The sequence below is a fragment of the Mauremys reevesii genome, linkage group 5, assembly GCF_016161935.1.
Source record: "Mauremys reevesii isolate NIE-2019 linkage group 5, ASM1616193v1, whole genome shotgun sequence".
NCBI lineage: Eukaryota > Metazoa > Chordata > Testudines > Geoemydidae > Mauremys > Mauremys reevesii.
The window spans coordinates 94,396,968-94,414,814 of NC_052627.1; the positions used below are offsets into that span (position 1 = coordinate 94,396,968).

Consider the following 17,847-nt stretch of genomic DNA (forward strand, 5'->3'; position numbering starts at 1 on the left):
AATTATTGTAATGGCCTTATAAGGGTGCAAATTAGTATTAATTTACAAAACGAGATAAATAGAATCACAACTGGCACTAATTGTCACCCCTCTTTATTAAATTTAACAGAAAAGCCGAAACTCAGCTGGGCTCTGAAGATGAACACGGAAAATTCTTCCACCTAGAGGTGCTCTCTCCAGATTAGAGCTGAGGCATGTTCATGAACGTGGGGAAACTTGAACTGACGTTACTAGTACTATACCTGTTCTGGGCTAAAGAGAGCAAGCACTTCATTCCCAAAGGTTCACAGTCCAGCACATTTCACCAACACTACATCAACTGGAAAAAAATCCAGTTGGTAAAGTTAAGGTCATAATAATTAATAATAATAAACCCATGAACTAAACAAGCATATCTTGGGAAGAAAAGGAACTGTAAATTAAAAAGTTCACATGAGAGTTTGTTATCACTGTGTACCAGTAGGCAACACCAGACCAGTTCAGTGGCCCTGTAATTTCACACAGCAGTCTGTGCAAGAAAGACCATGAGGGGCAAAAGGGGAGCACGAAAATACCTGTTGGACATTGAAATACTCCTTAAATATTAGAAGCTCCAGACATGGAAAGGGAGATGTGTAAAGAGAAGAGACAGTGGTTGGGCATCCAGGAAAATGGTGGTGACTCAAACCTTCCTGGTGATGGGGGAGGAGAGGTTGGCAGCATTCCTAGATTCCAAGGCCAGAAGGGACCATTGTGATCATCTAATCTGACCTACTGAATAACACAGGCATTAGAACTTCCCCCAAAAAAATCCCTACAGCAGATCTTCTAGAAAAACATCCAATCTTGATTTTAAAATTGCCAGTGATAGAGAATCCACCATGACTGTTGGTAAATTATTCCAACAGTTAACTACCTTCGCTGTTAAAAAGTTACGCCTTGTTTCCAGACTGAATTTGTCTAGCTTCAACTGCCAGCCATTGGACTGGTTATACCTTTTTCTGCTACATTGAAGAGCCCATTATCAAATATTTGTTCCCAATGTAGATATTTATAGACTAGAATCAAGTCACCCCTTCCGTTTGTCTTTGTTAAACTAAACAGATTGAGCTCTTTGAGTCTCTCACTATAAGGCATGTTTTCTAATCTTTTAATCATTCTCATGGCTCTTCTCTGAACTGTCTCCAATGTATCAACATCCTTCTTGAAGGTCTGTGGCTCAGCAGATCAAGGGCTGAGCCATCTCCCATGAAAGTCAATAGAAGGCCCAACTAACTTCAATTAGCGTTGGATCAAGGCCCAAATACACTAGACTTTCAGCTCTCAAGATCTGTGTTTAAATCATGGCTGCGTTTTAGGCCAGTCAGAAGGGACAAGGGAAAGGGGAGGAGGGAGGATGCTAACCACACAGATTATAGATTTTCTATCAAATGATCATGTTCACGCCCCTCATTTAACATTGCTTCAACACTGAAATGGTGCAGTTTGATATCAAAGCATTTCATTTCCAAGTGGAAGATCAGTATCCTTACAAAACTTTATTCCTGTTGCCTTATTTCTATTATACTAAAATGAATTAAATAGGGAAAAAAATTAAAAAACACTTGGCCAAAAAACAGACTATCAGAAAACAACAAAATATGATTGACTTTGATGCACTAAAAAAGCAACAACTGTAACTGCAGCCTTATTTAGACATTTCTGGCTGCCCCAAAGAATGCTAGTCAAAAAAGCTATCATCTCTATAAAAAGTCCAGCTTTAAGAAGTTTACTCTACTTTTAGAGATGAGATTGGCTGAAGATTTTAGGCTTTAATTACTTCAGTAAGGAGGATTACTTGTTATTTCACTGAGTACGATTTTAATAAATAAACAAGGCTGAAATGGGTGAGCGATTACCACAATAAGCAGCAGCAAACGGGCACCTGATGACAGGGAACGGATGCCTCCCTTAAATCTAAGTAAGGTGCTCTATAATTTTACTCTAAAAAACCAGAGGGTTTTTTTTTTGTAATCCTGATAAATTGGAGCAGCAGAAGCGGGAGAGGAGTGGGGCAGAAGAAGGGACACGTTAATGCAAAAGATGAAATTGCCTCGCGTGAAATGAGCGGTTTGTTAGCGTTCATTTTCTCCAACATATCATTCAATTTCAGCTGCCTCTCCTCTCACCCAGATCCCCACCATTTCTCAGAAACGTCTATCTATGGCATCTCATTCTCTTCCTGTCTTCCACTAGTATATCATTCTTTCTTAACTGTCCCTCTAACGGTTTGGGGCTGAGAGGAGATGGTAGTGATCCACGTGTCCGGCTCCTTTGAGCAGTTTGCAAAAAACAGACACAGAGAGATGTTGCAAATAATGTTAAACGTGATTAATCTCTCGGATTCCTAGAAATCTGACATGCATGAGTTACAGTGAAACCGGTTTTATTTCGCTATGAAATGCTTTTGCATAATAAGAAAGAAAATGTCCTCTGTGCCCTAATCAGCTCTGACAGTCCCTGAACTCCCCAATACTTTTATTTATGGCGTTATTTCATCTCTAATAAATGGAAACACGGGCTGCGATCGCAGCCTGCGCGAGGGAGGGAGCCACCCAGGGATGGGGGGTGAATGGCAATTAGACACTGAGCTAGCCTGCAAGGTGCCTGTGCGTGCAAACCTGAGCCACACGCCGCCAGGGGCACGGAGAGGAGCTCAGCCTGGGGAGAGGCAGCGGGAGCCGGGCAGCAGCCACAATCACAACCGCTGCCGAGCTTTGCCAAACTTGCGGGGCCCCCGCCCTTCGGATCCCCTCAAAGTTCCGTTTACACGGCAGGGGAGCCTGAGGCGGGGCGTGCAGCAGCATCCTCCCCGCGGCACAGCAGAATCGGTGACCCCCTCCCCGGGGCGCTTCTCCTTCCTGCTCTGCGGCTCGCCTCGCCGCACAGCCAGAGGCGCTGCAGCCCGCCCCGCGCAGGGCCGTGCCAGGGGCCGGGCTGGGAAGCGGCTGGTCCGGCGCGGCGGAGGCGCCTCCCGAGCTCGGCCCTTGTCCACCTGCCTGGGCGCAGCCCGCCCCGCGGCTGGGCAGGGGCAGGGGGCGGCCGCCGGCTCCGCCGCCGCGCCAAGTCCCGCCTTCCCCACCCCATTATCACTAGCAGCGATTACCCTAAACACTTGCTCTTTGCCTCCCGTCTCCCTCCAGGCATTGGCGCGGCCGCCTGTCAATCACCCCGGCACCCGGGCGCACCGGGCTCCGCCGTGCCACAGAGACAGGCGGCGGCGGCGGCGGCAGACGCAGCCCCGGCGGGAAGGGGGCCGGGGAGCCGCCGCCGCAGCGGCGGGATGCTGATGATGATGGAGGAGGAGATGCAGGCGGCAGAGGAGGGGCCCAGCCTCCCCAGGCTCTACCGGCAGCGGAGCCCCTACAGCGTCCTCAAGACCTTCCCCAGCAAGAGACCAGCCCTGCCCAAGCGCTACGAGAGACCCACCATGGTGGAGCTCCCGCACCTCCGGCCGGCGGGGCAGCCCTTCCCGCCCGCCGCCTCCAGCAGCAGCGAGCCGCACCACTACCCGGCGGCGCCCGGCTCCTACCCCAGCGGGCCCGCCCGAGCCGCCTCGCAGGGCCACCCCAGGACTCCCGCCACGCCGCTGGGGCCCCAGGCAGCCTCCTCCTCCTCGGCCCGCTACAGCCACAGCCAGCCGGGGGCCGCGGCCAGCGGCGAGGGCGGCATCAGCAGCAGCCTGGAGCTGAGCGCAGGTACCAACTCTTCTCGGCAACTTCGCGCAGCACTTTCCGAGGGGCGGGCGGGCTGCCGAGCGCCTGGGATGGGGGGGTTCCCCGACGGAGGGGGGGCAGTCACCCTCCAGCGTGGGGCTACACGGGGGCCGCCCCCATCTAGCTGGGGGGGCACCCAGTAACGGGGGGAGACCTGCAAAATGAGGCTTTACCCCCAACACTTGGGGCGGCTGCTCCCCTATGGGGAAAGGGGCTCAGCCCCTGTGCGCATCCCCCTTCCTTTCCCAGGGCTGCTGCTCCCCAGCAAGCGGAGGGGACGTGCTACCAGCACTGGGAGGATGCGGTGCCAGGGGCTCCCTCCGCCCTCAGTGACTTGTACAGGCATAATTATCTCACGCTTAATAACTAAAGTTCCTGCACACCCTTTGGTAAGTTAATGGTGGTACCTAACACATATGAAACCTGCCCAGAAAGGACAGAGAGCCCTCGATCTCTGCTAGGAAACCAGGGGCGGTTCCCTCTTTCCCCTTGTTGATTTCAGACAGCGAAGCAAACCTTTCACGCCTTGCCTGAACCTTTTGCCATCACAAAGATTAGTTTTTGGGAGGAAACCCACTCAGAAAAAGCTGCATCAAAGATTGTTGATGCCTTTTCTGTTAGGGCTCTCTTGAAAGCTAAGCTTGCTGTCTCAGAAAAGTGCTCACCTCCGATTTCTACTTCTGCACATCATAATGTACAGAGACACGACAAGACAAATCTTCCAGATGCCCAGGACATCAGTGACTTGATTCAATGAAATTTGCAAATCAGGAAAGGAGAATGGTCTTGGGCTTTTTATCATAGAAAGCAAATGATAATGGAGAGATTGTTTAAGAGGTTGTAATTAAGAAAAATAAAAATAGCTTGCTTCTTTGCAGTATCTTCACACACTGTAGAGAGGAACAGGCGATCAAAATAATTTTTTTCTAAAGGTGTAACATACTAAGATGTTAAATGCATATCTTTCTTCTAGTGATGGTGTGGAGTTAAAGCCCACATAGATCTTGATATGCAACCTAAATTTGGCATCAGGAAATGGGAAATTGCATCTTTAAGCAGAGTACAATCAAAAATGAATTACAATAAATCCTATATAATTGCATAGGTCATTCTCTTTAATGAGATTTTATTAACCTGACTGTCAGGCTTCTGAGTCAGGCAGATATTTTATCTTCTTCAACTGATAAAAGTGTCAGCTATAAACCACCATATAAATATTCATAAATCTACACATCTGTGGCAGCCTATCAGCATCATTCTTTTGGACATTAAAAGCATTCTAATTACTTTCTGTCTAGCAGAGCTGAAATGCTGCCTGTTATAGTATGTGCTTGGCAGGCATGATTGCTTTTGTTTGGCATCACAAATAGCAGCATCCTGTTTTATATACTGATGGTCCAGAAAATATTCAGGGTTTGACTGAACAGGATGAATATTAGGAAGCACCATCTGGTTTTGATAACATCGGGTATATTAACTCATCTGTTAATTTTTGACACATCATTGATTTATTTATTTAGAAAAATTGGATCCTGTTTTGGTATGTTGATGTTGCCTTTGTAAGAAATGTGATGACATTTCTTTACTAAACAGCATGATAGTCTAGTTAATAGAATATATGGCTATGTTTTAATGCATATTTTCTCTCCAGTTTATCTAATACATTGCTACTTCCATAAAATCCCTACAAATTTTAGTATATTACCAAACAAGTTTAATCCTCCATATATAGTCTGAAAATCAACTACTTTGATGAACAAACTCCATAACCCATGCCAGTAGATCATACTTCTTCCTCTATAAAACTGTTGAATTTAAATAATTTAACATTATTATTTCACTGTTTTATGGTACACAGTCAAGCACCTACTGATAAACATGATACCCATGATTTCTTTACAAAAGTGGAATACTCTTTAGAAGGTATGTATAACTGTCTGGTAAATAAATGTACAAGGCCTTATTTACAACAGACTGTTCTGTGCAGAAGTCCTGTCCTTTGAGGAGCAGGAGTTTGGACTTTCTGCTATATTATTGAATCATACAAGTAGTTAGGGCCTGTTCCTAAATTTTGCCATTGACTTCAATTCCACACACCCCACCCCACCCGCACAATAAGAATATTGGTTGCAGAGTTTAGCACTATTGAGCTCTTGTCTCATTGCCTACCCATCCACACCATATTTTCCATACAGCTAGCCACACAGGCATGCACAACACAGCCTCCATAGCTGTACACTTTATGAGCTAAGCAAGAAGAACCCAGTGCAAAGGGAGAGTAGGTCACAAGTGGGGCCAGATTAAGGCACATGCCTAGGACCCTGCCTCCTGGAGTGATATTAGAATTATTTTTTTTTAAATGAAAGTTGAAGTCTATAGTTCTTATGGCTCTGAAGAAAATCTTGAAAATGTGAACAGAGTATAACCAATGCAGTGATGTCTGCCTGAGTTTGCAGACAGCCTGAAACAATAGCTCCAAGAAGCTGGTCCACACATATCTATGTAGTATTAAGTCCAAGCCCTACAGCTGAGCGTGGGGACTGCCAACACCACCCTGGCAGACAACTGTGTGTAGCTATGGCTACACTAGAAAAAAAGGTGTGTGTTTACAAAGAAGTAGCTGATATGTAAATACAACACTTTTTTCCTGGTAGACTTGACCTGTACGTCAGGAGAAGGTGCAGTGGGCCTGGTTTATACACACAAAGCAGATACACACTGGATGCTGGATGAGTACTGGGGAGGCCCAGCTGCAGCTTCCAAGGGGAGAGGGTTCCACACTCACCTCTACTGCCCTCAAGGGGAGGGAAAGCCCTGCTGCTGCTCCCAGGTTAAGAGAATGGCCCTTTGCTGCCATTCTTGTCTCTCTTGGGAAGTAGAGGATCCCTTCCACCCCCAGTCACACCAGACCACTGCACAGGGGTTGGGCCCTGTATTGGGGTATATCTAGAGCCTTGGATTGCCTTTATCCAGTCTTAGTCACAACTCTGTCACATTCAAGCCAAAAATGTGTATTAATAATCCTTGAGCACACTTACTCTACTAAGAACAACATCATAGCCACCCCACTTACTCAGGAAAGGCCTGAGTGAATAGATAGACCTTGCAGTGTGCCCTGAATTTCAGTAAAAGGGCTTTGCTGGACCAATAGATGAAGTGAATTGCAGAGTCAAGGGTTGTCACTGCGAATATTATACTGTCAGTAACCTAGTGTTCAAAATTTAGGATTATTACCTAGAACATCCCAGTTAGTCAAAAGCCAGGATGATGCAGCTGTAGAGAGGAGGTTTGTAAGATGATAAGAACATAAGAACGGCCGTACCGGGTCAAACCAAAGGTCCATCTAGCCCAGTATCTGTCTACCGACAGTGGCCAATACCAGGTGCCCCAGAGGGAGTGAACCTAACAGGCAATGATCAAGTGATCTCTCTCCTGCCATCCATCTCCATCCTCTGACAAACAGAGGCTAGGGACACCATTCTTACCCATCCTAGCTAATAGCCATTTATGGACTTAGCCACCATGAATTTATCCAGTCCCCTTTTAAACATTGTTATAGTCCTAGCCTTCACAACCTCCTCAGGTAAGGAGTTCCACAAGTTGACTGTGCGCTGCGTGAAGAAGAACTTCCTTTTATTTGTTTTAAACCTGCTGCCTATTAATTTCATTTGGTGACCCCTAGTTCTTGTATTATGGGAATAAGTAAATAACTTTTCCTTATCCACTTTCTCCACATCACTCATGATTTTATATACCTCTATCATATGCCCCCTTAGTCTTCTCTTTTCCAAGCTGAAGAGTCCTAGCCTCTTTAATCTTTCCTCATATGGGACTCTCTCTAAACCCCTAATAATTTTAGTTGCCCTTTTCTGAACCTTTTCTAGTGCTAGAATATCTTTTTTGAGGTGAGGAGACCACATCTGTACACAGTATTCGAGATGTGGGCGTACCATGGTTTTATATAAGGGCAATAATATATTCTCAGTCTTATTCTCTATCCCCTTTTTAATGATTCCTAACATCCTGTTTGCTTTTTTGACCGCCTCTGCACACTGCGTGAACATGATCAGAAACCAAGTCATGTAGGGATATAGGGATTAAGGTCATCACTTTGAACTTCACCTAGAAACCAACTCAAATGTTCTATGCTCAATACATGGACCACTATTATGCAAGCAGAATGCTACGCTCTTTACTAGCTGTGTTTTAATAAATGCTTTGTAAGTCATTTTGGACAAATCCAACTGAGAGGTAACAAAGGCCCTGGATCAGACAGACAGGAATAGATAACCGTGGCAAGGTCCCTATTTGAGAAGACAGTGAACTCCTGGCCAGATATAGGTGGGAGGAGGAGGGGAGGTCACATTGCTGCTACCTGAGAATCTAAGAATAGCTTAGTATTTATTAGAAACCCAATCTCCATTATTTCCTTATTGTGCTAAACACTGTACAAACACATTGCAAGCGACCGTCCCTGTCCCAGGGATCTTACAATCTAAGTACCCAACAAAGACAAAAATATTCATTATCCCCATTTTATATATGAGAGAACCAAAGCACAGAGACACTAAGGTTGGCAATTTCAAAATCACTATGGGATTTGGCCCCCAAAACCATTAGAAATTAATAGGAACTGAATGGGAATCCAAATCTCAAGTGACTTTGAAAATCTTGCCCTAAGCAACTTGGCCACGGTCACATAGGACGTATGTGGGAGAGCTAGGAACTAAATCCAGATCTGTTTAGTCACAGTCCAATATTTTGATCCTAAGACCATACATCCTCTACACTGAAGAAAAACCCCAGAAGTTACCACTAGGGGTAAACATACCACAATTTGGGATGTGATGACAGTGACATTACATCAACTCACTTCACAAGAAATTTTAAGGTGGTATGTGAACCAATGAAGTTTGGGAACTTCTGGTGTAGAGGAAGCAGATATTATACCCACTATCTCATCTAGATAGTTCCTCAGACACATAAGCATAACTACTGTCTGGTCTTGTTGAGTTTCAGAAACCTCATTCTTATTGAAGCCCCTGTATTGGTCAGGCACTGGGAAAGTTGAGAAACCACACAGTTTTGGTCCAGTGAAAACAAGATGTAGCGATGAGAGACACACTTGGGAATTGTAGCAGACCTGACATGGTATTATTCACTATTAGCCTGCACTCATAAGTGAAATAGTTCAACTAGGAACTGTCATTCTTTTAATGGTCTGATCATGATCTATTAGTATTTTATGGGTCTGTTCTGGCAAATCCTCACCTCGGGGAAAAAAACTCCTGTTGAAGTCAAAGGGAGCTTTGCAAGAGTAAAGACTGGGAGAATCTGGTGTAATAGAATTACATGGTTAGTGAACATTAAAGTGGAGCTAAAGTAATGCTAGAATAACACCTATATAAACTATCCAATTTTAATTTTATGCAATCATTTCAGCAGAACACTTCTTGGGAAATACATATATATTTCACATTAAATCAATTAAGAATCATGGATCAGTGTTATTCAATAGCATTCATATAAAAAAACAAAACTTATCAATTTCTAAGTGACAAACTTTGCATAGTGCTTTCATTTCTAACTGCAGTCTGCAAAAGCTAAAATACTGATTGCTACAATATATGCTAAATGGGCAGACCTGTTTGTTTTTAATAATAAATAATGAATTTTCATTCTAGTATTTTAAGTCTCATCTGTTAACTTTCATTTTTATAATATTAAGAATGGATTAAAATTTTAAATATTTTTCCATATTTTCTGTTATTGAGTTGTACTAGATCCAATACTAAATTCAAAATTAAGCCAATACTCTTATTTCCTTTACACTTTGAACTATTGTCATATTGAGTATGGCAAATGCACTCTAATTTTATTTAAAAAATTAAGTTATTTTTGAGTATATTATAGACTTGATCTTTACTGATTATAATGTACAATATGGTATTCCCCAACATTTATATTTGAAATGTCAAAATATGTATTTTTTTCTATCTTTTAGGAAAAAAATTGTACAGTGTTTAATCCCATTTCAGTTGTTTCATTCATATTTTGTCTCCTTGCAACAAGGAAACATAAAGAGTAAGTAACTGCTTTGTCAGTTGGGACCATGATGATTAAAATGCAAACAGTAAATACAACTTCAGGTCTGGAATCGGATTATAGGATTAAAATGAATGAAAAATTGCTGTGTATTAGGATTTCAAAATTCCAATCAATATTATCCTTTGATTTTTTTTTTCTTTTTTGCTAAGGGAAGTGAAGAAATGAGAGAGATACCACATCTTGAGACTGTTAGTGCTTAAATTTTTTGATTTTATGTCAATCAGAATGTTACATTTAGAAAGCTCCAGAATCACTAGGTTTCCATTTCTGGAATTTATCTAGGTATTTATGTTTACATTGTATCTGGTGGGCTATACCATATTGTTTCTGGTTCATCATTCTAAGGGTTAAAGATAGCAGTACTTACATAAGGTTTTAGTAGAGAGTAAATAACATTGAATCTGAGATTACATTGAAGTATATAGGTATTGTGTAGTGTTGCTACTGGGGTACAAGGCTGAGTGCCCGGTGCCTTCCATTACTTGAGAAGAGGGCAGGTGTTCCTGTATGTAGTAGCACTTTTGTAATGTTGGTTTTATTAACTACTGGGGGTGGGAGGTTTTGCTACATTTTTAAAATAAAGAAAGAGTGGTAGGAGAAAGCTACTCTATATGTTTTAGTTTAGCCCTGCCTCTGGCACATGGCCTGTACAGGAGCTTGTTTGTGGGTCCTCAGAAGCCAGCATGGGGCTGTCATCCTCGGTTCCTGTGCCAGGAGATTTCTCCCCCAGCTGGATCCAGGAATTTTAAATATTAAATTTTAAATATTAAAATATTTAAACCTTTATGCTGGTTTGGCCCTTTTACCTAGTGTAAAGGGGCCAGAATGGTGGAGACAATCCTAACCCATGTCATTTCAAATGCTCTTCAGGGAGAGTTGTACTAACCTCACTAGGAGCAAGTAGATTTTTCCACAAATAGACAGCCTTGTGGAGCCAAGAGAAGCACCATCTCTTGAAAGCATGCAGGGGAGTCTGCTGTTTTTTCATGTCAACTGTGTGGTGTTGGGCTGGGTCACCTTCTTTAAAAATTATGACCAAGATTTTCAAAAGCAACTAAGGATTTTGGGTGCCTACCTTGAGACACCTTAAAGGTGCTTGCTTTTCAAGGGGCCTGCTGTGTTCATCACTTTCTGAAAATCAGGCCCCTTTCAGGGTGTCAAGCTGGACTCCCAAAAAACACAGACACACACACAGCAGCATTTAAGGGAGGCTCACATATCTTCCTCTAGATTCAGGAATGATTCAAGTGCTTACTCTTGAATCAGTGGAATCTGCACATATTCAGAGTCCAGAGTGGAAGGAGGAGTTGCCAGGTCTAAGCACAAGACTCAGATTCATAAATTTTAAGGTCAGAAGGGACCATTATGATCATCTAGTCTGACCTCCTGCACAATGCAGGCCACAGAATCTCACTCACCCACTCCTGTAACAAACCCCTAACCTATGTCTGAGTTATGGAAGTCCTCAAATCATGGTTTGAAGACCTCAAGCTGCAGAGAATCCTCCAGCAAGTGACCCGTGCCCCATGCTGCAGAGGAAGGTGAAAAACCTCCAGGGCCTAAGTACAGCAAGGAAAAACTCATGCTTGGAAGATTTGGTGGGAAGGGGGGAGCATGGAGTACAAAAATAAAATATCTGTATCTAACAGCAGAGGTGAAAGTGGGCTAGTAGGGACTGGTATGGCGTACCAGTAAGGAGTGGCTGCCGGTACCGGCCCGTACACAGCTGACGTTAAAGTGCTGCCATGGCAGTGCTTTAATGTCACTTCCCCTTCTCCACGCCACCCCCTTTCCAGGGCTGCCGATGGGGAGGGGTGCAAAAGGTGCAGCTGCCTCGGGGCCTGGCAATTTAAAAGGGTCTGGGGCTCCTGGTCACTGCCGCTGCCACAGCAGTGACTGGAGCCCCGGGTCCTTTAAATCACTGCTGGAGCCCCAGACAGCGCGGGCTGGACAGCATGGAAGGGCTGGCTGGGGGAGACTGACCCCCCCAGCCCTGCCCCTTCTGGGGGGCCAGAGCCAGGCCCCCGTACCGGTAAGTCTTATCTTACTTTCATCCCCGTCTCACAGCTTATGTTTTGCTACAAGACAAATATTTATTTGGCCTTGCACCTGTAACAAATTGTATCAAATTTGTGTTTTCTTCCCCATTTTCTTGTCTTAGTCACTGCTTAGCGCAGTACTCTTTCAGAGGGATTATCATCCCAGTGCACTCCTGATTAACAGCCAGGTCACAAGGGTACTCTCAAAATAGAAGCAAAGTAAGAATGATTTTAATTCTCAATGTTACTGAAGTATTAGAGCGGGAAACAATTTTAATATGTTAAAAAATACAGTGTAAACTGCTCTAAATCATTAGACTAGCTGTGTGTGTGTTAGACTAGCTAGTACAGTCTGACATATCTTTTGCTTTAGTTTGTTGTGATTCATCTTTTCTTCTGTTTCAGAGAGTCGTATGATTCTGGATGCCTTTGCCCAACAATGCAGCCGGGTTCTTAATCTTTTAAATTGTGGTGGAAAACTACTGGACAACAATCATTCTCAGTCCATGATTTCTTGTGTAAAGCAGGAAAGCACAAGTTATAGTGAAAGACAAGAGCAGTGTCAGCTGGGGAAAATGGTCCATAGTCAGACGTCAGACAATTTAGACATAGAGATGCAGTATATTCAAAAGAAACAACAAACCTCAGCCTTTCTGAGGGTTTTTACTGATTCCCTTCAAAACTATTTGCTTTCTGGGAGCTTTGCATCTCAGAACACCTCATCAGTAAATGATTTTGGCCATTTGGCAGATGTGGATCCACTTTCAACCTCTCCAGTACACACTTTAGGTGGATGGACATCCCCGGCAACCTCTGAATCCCATGGTCACCCATCATCATCTACACTTCCAGAGGAGGAAGAGGAGGAGGAGGAGGGATACTGTCCCCGATGTCAAGAGCTAGAGCAGGAGGTAATTTCACTACAACAAGAAAATGAGGAACTCCGGAGAAAACTAGAAAGCATTCCAGGTAAATATTCCCAGGCCACGTAATATTTTATTTATGTTAACATCAAATTTACTTTATGTAATATAGTGTACCTAGATTATAGTATTAAAACTAGTTTTTAAAGGTTATATTGGGGGTTTCATTAGCATTTTCCAAAACAGAGGAACTCATGTTAAGGCTCCAACCGTAACTTGCACAGTTGTGCCAGCTATTACACTTAATTTTGCATCATATACTCTATTATCTGCTGATAATGTCCATATGAACTTCCAGATTTAGACACTGCTAGACTTAGACACAGGTTGTGAATTCTGGATAGAATGTAATTATAACTCCGAATTTGCTTGGTTTGGGGGCATTTAAGTCATTGTAAGTAGGTTGTCATGATACTTTAAAATACATGCTTTCATATTGATTGCCTCTGCTGTTATTTAAATGGCGATTATAATTCTCAAACCTATTTATTTCCTCTTTTCTTAAAAAAGCACCTATTCAAAGGTCACGTGTCCATCTTTTTAACAAAGTGGATACAAAATTTAAATTGAACTTTATCCTCCTAAAAAAACACACCCAAGCCATCAAACTTAAAAGCATTCCTCCCAACTCTTCCCACACATCTCCAGGAAGAGCAGGGAAAAGAGAGTGTTTTGCAATATGCCCTGAAAGTTGAACTCTGTCAGACCGAAGCAGGGAGAAAGAGGCCAATATATGTTCCACAGTAGAAAATTCCTCACTGAAAACGCTCTCCACCCTTTTTTATGCCGGCGGGCTATTAGCACTTGAGGTCAGCTGAGGTGTTTGAGCTGTGGTATGGCATAAGAACAAAGTATCTTGAATCCAAGCCCTTTAGACCTTAAATATACGTAAAAACCAAAACCTTGAGTAGTACCAGAAACAAATGGGAAGCTAGTGAAGACTAAAGCACACATGTAACATGCTCCTTTTTGGACACACACAAACTAGTGGATTGCAACCTTTGGCATTTGCTAAAGGTTTTGAAAGTTTTTCAGGTGTAGTTCCATATAGAGCACATAACAGTAATCCACCATACACATGACAAAGGCATGGATAACTATAGAGGGCTATGCCTGAAGAAAAATATCACAACCTGCTAGCCAAGCACAAATGAAAAAAAAAAAAGTACCCTCAGCCCCAGTTGTTTGAGCATCCAGATGAAGATCCCAAAAGACCCCAAGTTACAAATCTGAACAAAAAGTGATTAAAGCAGTTTACATAGCTTTCATGCTTTCTCTTGGTCTTCCCCTCAGCTGCTAATGTTGTGTCTTACTTATCTGGCCCGATCCTCAGTCAATGAGCTCTCAGCTAGTGTGACCATAACGCTTGGAAGGGCAACACCCAGAATGCCTACTCAAGGAATAGGGCAGACAATTCCGAAAACTGGTGGTCTATTCTATAATTAGATTCACCAACCCAGCAACAAAACAGCTTCTGTAATACCACACTGGTTATCAAGAAGCCAAAATACAGTTCCCTTTACGCAGGGGCGGCTCTACAAATTTGGCCGCCCCAAGCAATCATGCCCGGGAGGCGCCCCCGAGCCGCGGGAGCAGCGGAGCTGCCGCGGGCATGACTGCGGAGGGTCCGCTGGTCGCGCGGCTCAGCTGGACCTCCCGCAGCTGCGGACGGTTCGCTGGTCCGGCGGCTCCGGTTGAGCTGCCGCAGTCATGCCTGCGGGAGGTCCAGCCGAGCCGCGGGACCAGTGAACCGTCCGCAGTCATGCCTGCGGCAGGTCCGGTCGTCCCGGGGCTCCGGTGGACCTCCCGCAGGCATGACTGCGGCAGGTCCACCGGCCCAGCCTGCCGCCCCCCTGGGAAAGGGCCGCCCCAGGCGGGTGCTTGCCCCGCTGGGCTCTAGAGCCGCCCCTGCCTTTACGCAATACAGCCTTTATTTCCCATTAAGACAGCCAAGTCTAATATGATGAGAGATGATTAACAATCTTATTCACCATACTTAAAATTCTACCAATCCCAAGGGACCAGACACTTTGCCCACCAGGTCAATGAATATTTCAGCTCTCACCCAAATACATGATTACAGCAAATCCTTATTAACTAAATCTAAGATTTATTAATCAAAAGAAAGAAGAGAGTTGCTATGGTTAAAAGATCAATATACATGCAGATATGAGTAAAGTTCTTAGATCAGTTTCATAGCAGAGATGATGAGGCTGCTGCTTTGTAAAAAGTCCTTCTAGCGTTAATTTAAAAGCGTATAGTCCAATAGGCAGTCCATGTGTAGAGTTTGTTCAAATTCTTCCATGAGAATTCCAGGATGGATTCAGAGTAAACCTGGAGGCCTCAGGCTTGAGACTTGGACTTTCCCTGTCAAAGTTTAACCAAATCTGAGATTAAAAGGATCAGGCCCAAAGCTTCTTTTATACTTGAAGGCCAGTGAATAAGCCTCTCGACAGCAATGGTCACAGCAGGCCTTTCTTAGATGAAGGATAGATAACGTATATTGTTGCTTTGAAGCTAATCTCTGTTTCCTAGGCATACACTGGTAACTAGTTGTATTCTTTAGTATAAAAGACAATTAACCAAACAGTTTACAGGAGGTTTACTGTGTGGAATTACAAGGTTCAAAGATAAGTGAGGACAATAATATTATTAACACCTAAGTCCCATCTAAATGATATCCCCTTTTGATTTCTGAATCAATAGAATACAGTAATCAAGCATTGTGAGACAGGAACAGAACTTTAGCACCTACAAGGTAATTAGGTCACATGATCTGTGTTCACCTATATCTTGTTAGAATTTTAACAAAATATACTTAGTATCTACCCTTTGATTCTCTAACAATACAGGCATACATATTAAGGATCCTAGTCTATTTAACATGATTTTGATAACTATCTGCAAGGAATGGCCCCCTTTATCATTTCAGTATTCTTCTAATATATCCATAAGGGTTGCTTCCAGGTCACCCAGCCTGCTGGTTGCTTAACCCTCACTGGCTCAGCATTACAGCTAGTTACTGGCAAATCTGATCAGCTATACCACATTTCTGGTTCATCCAACCTGGAGAGTGTAGATCAGGGGTAGGCACGGGTGCCGAAGGCGGCACACAAGCTGGTTTTCAGTGGCACTCGCATTGCCCAGGTCCTGGCCACCAGTCCAGTTGGCTCTGCATTTTAATTTAATTTTAAATTAAGCTTCTTAAATATTTTAAAAACCTTATTTACTTTACATACAACAATAGTTTAGTTATATATTATAGACGTATAGAAAGAGACCTTCTAAAAACGTTAAAATGTATTACTGGCACACGAAACCTTAAATTAGAGTGAATAAATGAAGACTTGGCACACCGCTTCTGAAAGGTTGCTGACCCCTGGTGTAGATAGTACAGGAGACATTCCAAAGGAACTGCAGCTTACACTGCTTCTCTGTATTCACTAACAGCTTCATATGCCACATTGGGCAGGAGGGGTGACAAGGTTGAACCCTGGTGTACATAACATGAGAGAATCCTCACTGCAGAGCTCATAATACTACCTGTGAGGTCATAGATTCATAGAGTTTAAGGCTAGAAAAAGACCATCAGATCATCTAGTCTGACCTCCTGTGTATCACAGAGGCTACTACATCTCATCCAGCTACCTCCATGTTGAGCCTAATAATTTCTTGTCTTTGACTAAAGCATAACTTGCATTTGGCTAAAGCATATCTTACAGATAGGCATCTAGTCCTGATCTGAAGACATCAAGAGAAGGAATCTACCATCTCCCTTGATAGTTTCTTCTAGTGCAGGGGTGGGCAAACTATGGCCCGCGGGCCACATCCAGCCCGCGGGACTGTCCTGCCCGGCTCCTGGACCGGGAGGTTTGCCCCCAGCCCCTCCCCCACAGCCTCAGCTCGCTCGCTCCGCCGCCAGTGCAGGGATCTGGGCAGCAGGGCTGTGAGCTCCTGGGGCAGCACAGCTACAGAGCCCGGCTTGACCCATGCTCTGTGCTGCGCGGTGGTAGCAGCGGCTGTGGCAGCGTGGCTGCCAGCCACTGGTGCTCCAGGCAGCGTGGTAAGGGGGCAGGGGGGATTGGATAGAGGGCAGGGGAGTTTGGGGTGGTGGTCAGGGGGCAGGGGTGTGGATGGTGGTTGGGGGAAAACGGGGTTGCAGGGGGGTAGGAGTCCCGGGGGGAAGTCAGGAAGGCGGGGGGAGTTGGGGCAGAGGGGGCAGTCAGGGGCAGGGGTTCTGGGGGCAGTCAGGGGACAGGGAGAAGGGGTGGTTGGATGGGGTAGGGGTTTCGGGGGGGGGCCATCAGGAAAGAGAGGAGGGGTTGGATGGGGCGGCGGTTAGGGGACAGGGAGCGGGGTGTGTGTGGATGGGGTAGGGGTCCCAGAGGGGCCATCAGGAAACAGGGTGGATTGAATGGGGCAGGAGTCCGGGGGGGGGGCGCGCACGTAGGAGGTGGGGGCCAGGCCACGACCCCCTCCCCTAAGCGGCCCGCCATACAATTCACGAAACCCGATGTGGCCCTCAGGCCAAAAAGTTTGCCCGCCCCGTTCTAGTGGTTAGTCACCCTCACTGTTAAAAAAATTGTGGCCACTTTAATTGAATTTGTCTGGCAGCTGAAGCCACACATTAGTTCTTGCTACGCCCTTCTTCATTAAAGAGCCCTTTAGTACCCAGTATTTTCTCCCCCTGAAGGTACTTATATCCTATAATCAAACTCTCCTCTCCATCTTCTTTTTTAGAAGCTAAACAGATGGATCACTTTTAAATCTCTCACTGAAAGACAGTTTCTTCAGCCCTCAAAATATTTCTGTGGCTCTTGTCTTCACCCTCTCCATTTTCAACCTCCTTTTTAAAATGCTGATACCAGAACTGGAGGCAGTATTCTAGTGTCAGTCTATACATCCAAGAATTGCAACCTTTTTGCCACAGCATTGCACTGGGAGCTCATGTTGAGTTGCTTGTCCACTATCACCCCTAAATCCTTTTGAGTCATTGCTTTCCAAAATACAGCCCCCCCATTCTGCAGATGTGAGTGGCATTCC

General features: G+C 44.5%; 1 protein-coding gene across 2 annotated transcripts in view; it reads left to right on the forward strand.

Moving 5' to 3' along the window:
- The first annotated feature begins 3,201 nt into the window (after positions 1 to 3,201).
- The window catches only part of BEND4 (BEN domain containing 4), a 34,346-nt gene continuing 19,700 nt past the window's right edge, over positions 3,202 to 17,847 (forward strand). For both annotated transcript variants that reach the window (XM_039542410.1, XM_039542412.1), the window contains exons 1-2: positions 3,202 to 3,716; positions 12,287 to 12,850. In XM_039542410.1, coding sequence (XP_039398344.1) covers positions 3,302 to 3,716; positions 12,287 to 12,850 — 979 coding nt within the window. In that variant the 5' untranslated portion in view covers positions 3,202 to 3,301. The remainder of the gene's footprint in view (positions 3,717 to 12,286; positions 12,851 to 17,847) is intronic.